General features: G+C 54.4%; 1 protein-coding gene across 1 annotated transcript; it reads right to left on the reverse strand.

Annotated features, from left to right (window-relative positions):
- Positions 1–4,528, reverse strand: LOC135999834 (ubiquitin carboxyl-terminal hydrolase 42-like). Its single transcript, XM_065653409.1, has 12 exons — positions 4,342–4,528; positions 3,865–3,975; positions 3,687–3,789; positions 3,473–3,540; positions 3,242–3,312; positions 2,605–2,687; positions 2,261–2,372; positions 1,794–1,934; positions 1,475–1,575; positions 1,128–1,224; positions 442–797; positions 1–58 (listed from the first exon to the last, which is right to left on the reverse strand). Exons 1-12 carry the CDS (start codon positions 4,526–4,528, stop codon positions 1–3), a joined length of 1,488 nt encoding a protein of 495 aa, XP_065509481.1.

Below are 4,528 nucleotides of genomic sequence, written 5' to 3' on the forward strand. Positions count from 1 at the left end.
TCACAGCATGGAGGACTTGTTCTCCAGCTCCTTGTCCTCCTCACTGAGCGATGCTGGTCTGTGATTTCCACAAACCGGCTGCGGAGATCACAGCCCCGCCATGGGGATCTGCTCCGATCTCTCTGCCTTGGCCGGGTTTGCTCCTGAGCAGCTCTGGGGGCAGGAACGGACTGGGAGCTGCTGCTGGAGGGCACTGGAGGTGCTGGTGCAGACTGGGAGCTGCTGCTGGAGGGCACTGGAGGTGCTGGTGCAGACTGGGAGCTGCTGCTGGAGGGCACTGCAGGTGCTGGTGCAGACTGGGAGCTGCTGCTGGAGAGTCTTGGAGCTGCCACATCCCTGCGAGTGCGGTCACAGCTCAGGGGACTGGTTCTCCCCCTCCTCCCGTCTGAATGTTCGTAGTCCGTGGTGTCCACAGCCCAGCTGCGGAGATGGTTGCCCCACTGCGGGGATCTGCTGCGGGCCCTCTCCCTGGCACCGTTCTCCTGGCAGTGGGCAGAAGGGCTGAATCCCTGCTCCTCTTTGCTGCTGTCCTCTCGCGCAGTGTGGGGCACACGGTCACGGGGGTGACAGCGCAGGGGGCATGCAGCTTTCCTTCTGGACACCAGCCTGATGCAGCCGTGGAAGAAGCGACGCAAGCAGGAGCCCACGGAGGAGATGCTGTTGATCCTGCCTGGCCAGATGGGGCACGGCCGGCCCGCAGCTGCCTCCCGGGCACCTGCCCGGCTTTGCTGGCTGCTGCTGGCTGGTGTGGAGGAGCTGCTGTCCTCTGCAGAGTCCTCCATGCCCCCCGCCATGTCCTGCAAAGAGAGCTGTGAGAAGCTCCTGCCCTTTCCTCCTGACAGGACCCACCAGTGGGGAACCCCCAGAAGCTGTGAGGGGACAACTAAGGGCCTCCCAAAGGCTCCAGGAGGCTGCAGAGGGGCCAAGGAGGACAAATGGGATGGATGCAGGTGGGATGCTGGGAGAGGGAGCCGTGCTGCAACTGTGCAGAAAGCTGCTGTGTGGGAGGGAAAAGAGAGCGCTGCCAAGATCCCTGAAAGAAACCCGCTGTCCATCTGGTGCCCTGACCACCTCCCCACAGCCACCTTAGTCCTACAGGGCAGACACTGCGGTCCCACAGAACCCACCTGCTTGCTGCCGGCCACCCACTGACTGAGGAGGGAAAGGGCATGTGATGGTGCCGGTGAGGAAGAAGTCATTTGTCCAACTTTCAAATCAGAGCACCTGGGGAAAAAAGAGGGATCTCTGCTGAGGGCTGTTCTTGCAGCCTCCTCTGAGTTCAGGCATTTTCTTGGAGCACTTTATATGACAGAGAGAATATGTAACTAAGACCATAAATGGGAAATTTGATTGGGCTGAACGATACAGGTGGTAATTGTCTGCTATGACAGAAACACTCCAGAGGATCTGAAGAAAAATAGCAAAGCCAGGAAAAGGAAACATATTCTGAACACAGCTTAAAACTTGTGATTACCTGATGTAAAACAGTAAATAGGCTTGCTGCCTGAGAACTGTGTCGATGTTGCAAAGAACCACAGATTCATCGTTCATCTGGTACCACAGTCCATCACTGGCCTGCAAAGAAAAGTGTCGATATCTGGAGATGAACGGCACAGCTCCTCCACAAAAGTACAAGCCAAAAGCTGCCGAACCAGGAGTGTTCTAAAACAAATCCAATCCAGCCCCTGAGGAAACCTTCTCCCCTCAGATCCTTGGCTGCCAGAACACGGCAGGGGAAGTTGGTTTTCCCCAGGATACATTTTTCCCTTGTTCGGAAGGAAGTTGCTTTTCACCTTTATGTAGCAGAAGTAGTGTCCTGCACGGCAGCTGCCACCTCCATGCACCAGGACAGCGTATAAGGAGTAGAGGAGCGGTTCTCCGGCTGCCTGAGACATGTACGGGCGAAGATCCAGGTACTGGGGATACTCCACAACCTACGGAGAGACCAGGAGGGCTCAGCAATGATCACGAAACACTTGAGGACACAGCCTTCCAAGACTAAAGGCCAGAGGTGTAGAAATGCATCGTTTGGAATCACCAACGCTTGGTTTTCCCTAAAGCAAGATGTCAGCTTTTGGGTGGCAGGAAACAGACCTGGGCCAAAGCAGCTCTGTGGGAGCAGAGGACACGCTTGTCTTCCCATGGGAACTGTCCCCAGAAGGGAACGTAGAAATCTCAACAAGAACTGCTTGTGACAGAACGTCTGGCTTTGGGAAACCCCCCCCAGGAAGAGACCGTTGCCCTCCAGTTGTGTACACACCTTGCTGATCTTGTCGCCGGTGAAAGCTTCAAACCTCTTCAGACACACCGTGAGAACCTTGGGTGCGCGATGGACGGTGAACCTCTTGGAGGCGGCAGTCATCTTGTCACACCTTGAAAGCAAGTCCAGAGCCAAGGGCTGAAACTCACCATTTTTTCCCCCAAAGGCCAGACAGCCTTTCCTGTCTCACGCATCCCGATGCTATTTTAAAGCTATTCAGTACCATGAGGCCATGTTAAAAAACCTGCCTCTCATTACTGTGCCTTAATCCAATGTGATGACTTCTGCTCGATGACACCTTCACACAGCATCTAGTATTAATATGTCATCAGTAATCGTCTTACTTGCTACATTTAAAGCAGTTTTCACCATCCAGGTGCTCGGGTTTCACAAAGTCCTCCAGAGCTGCGGTGACAGATGTGGCTGCCTGGAGGAGTGAGAAGCGAGAGCCCTGAGCTCTGGGAAATGCCCTTGCCCAAAGACTTAGGAAGAGTTTACACAAGACAGCAGCTCGATGACGCTGAGGAGACCCACTGTGAACCCGCAAGCAGTGTCCAGAAGGAGGCAGAAAGAGGGTGTGATGCTGAACATCTCCCTCATTTCCCGGGGATTCCCGGCGCTCTCCAGAGCCACCTCTTCGTGGCACCGCACAGTTGAGTGACAATGTTGTGCGGGTCACCAGTGATGGAAACAACACCCCCCATGAGCCTGGGAGCCAGACGGGTGTTGAGGGAGGGCAAGGGAAGAAGGAGGAGGGTACATCACAGTGAAGAGAAGGTCACAGGTGCCCGTCCAGCTGAAACCAGCGCCGACAGGGAGACCACTGCCATGGCCTCTGCAGGAGGACACACTCCATTCCACCTCCTGCCCACCACCAAGCTCTCTCATGTTTGTCGGATACATTTTTAAGCCAATTGTGTGGATTCTGGAAAGCTCCAGTGGCCTTGGGACAACTTGAAGAACAATTACAAAGCCTCTTACTTTGATATCCAGAGGAACATCCAGGAAGGCCTCGTAGGAATCGGAAACCGCTTGGCAGCTCCAGCACGTGACTGGAAGGCAAATGGAAATGCTCAGCGAGAGGGGAAGTCGACCGACTGTGCCAGGTTACGCTCTTCACACCCACTGCGCCAATCACACGATCAGCTGCTATCGCAGGCAGACAGGAGGGCACAGAGGATTCCAAGGAGAGCAGTAGCTGTGGAAAAGTACCTCTGGATCTCAGAAAGCCCCCAAAGATCTGATGGACGATGGTAGTTGCTTGAGAGGAAACGTCCAAGCTGCAAACCAATGGGAAGGCAGACAGTTATCTCCTCCAAGAGTCTGGCTTTGTCTGAAAGCCCTGGGCATAGTTTTCCTTGAGGGGAGGACATCAAAGAGTCCAAAGGGCTTGGGAATGCTGGAAAGACAATTTGCTTGTGCTTACTCGCTGCTTCCGCTCAGACAAGCTCTCTGCATGGCATCCACGGTGCAGCGTAAGAACTCGTGGGCGTCCTCCTGCCTGCCATGCTCGAAATTTTCTCCTATTTCTAAGAAAAAAGAAGTTACTAGTTCTCTCCTACGAGAATGGCATAAAACATGTCACAGCAGCTGGACTGACTTACGTGTGAGAACATCAACAACAGCCCAAGGCTCAATGGCACTGGCTGAGGAATGCAGGACCTGTTTAACGTGCACTTCCATTCTGCACATCATGCAGAAGCCTTCCTGGCCACCTGGAGAGGGAGGGAGATGGGGAGGGAGAGAGGGAAGCTCCTCAGGTTTCCAAAATATCCACAGCAATGGGAAACCTAAGAAGTTCTAAGAATCCTCCACTCCTCCCAAGGGGCCCAAGTCCCAACAAGCCCGGGACATTTTAGTGCACAGAAAACTTTCTTCAGAGGGATGCTGAACTGACAGAAGCTTTCTGTGCAATAAGCAAAAGAGATTAACTTGCAGGAATAGGGACCAAGAGCCCGGGCTAGAAAGAGGTGCCTTTCTGAAGATGAACACATCCAGGCACAACAAGCTACTTCCAGATTCTGGGAGCCCTTGGGCAGTGCCCAACAGATGTACAAGGAAAAGTTCCCCAAAGTACTGACAGGCCCGGCTGTGCTCCCCAGAGAGCAGGTGGTTGGCCAGAGGTGGGGTGTAGGTCAGGCACTGCAGGACGGAGTTGAGGAAGCACGTGTTGCCCAGGTTGTGCAGTCCCGCTCCAGCTCTCTGGCTGTGCTGCCAGCCCATGCAAATATTCTCTGGGGGAAAGAGGATCCTCTGCGGCAGAGCCAT

Source organism: Caloenas nicobarica, chromosome 30 (genome assembly GCF_036013445.1).
Source record: "Caloenas nicobarica isolate bCalNic1 chromosome 30, bCalNic1.hap1, whole genome shotgun sequence".
NCBI classification, from domain to species: domain Eukaryota; kingdom Metazoa; phylum Chordata; class Aves; order Columbiformes; family Columbidae; genus Caloenas; species Caloenas nicobarica.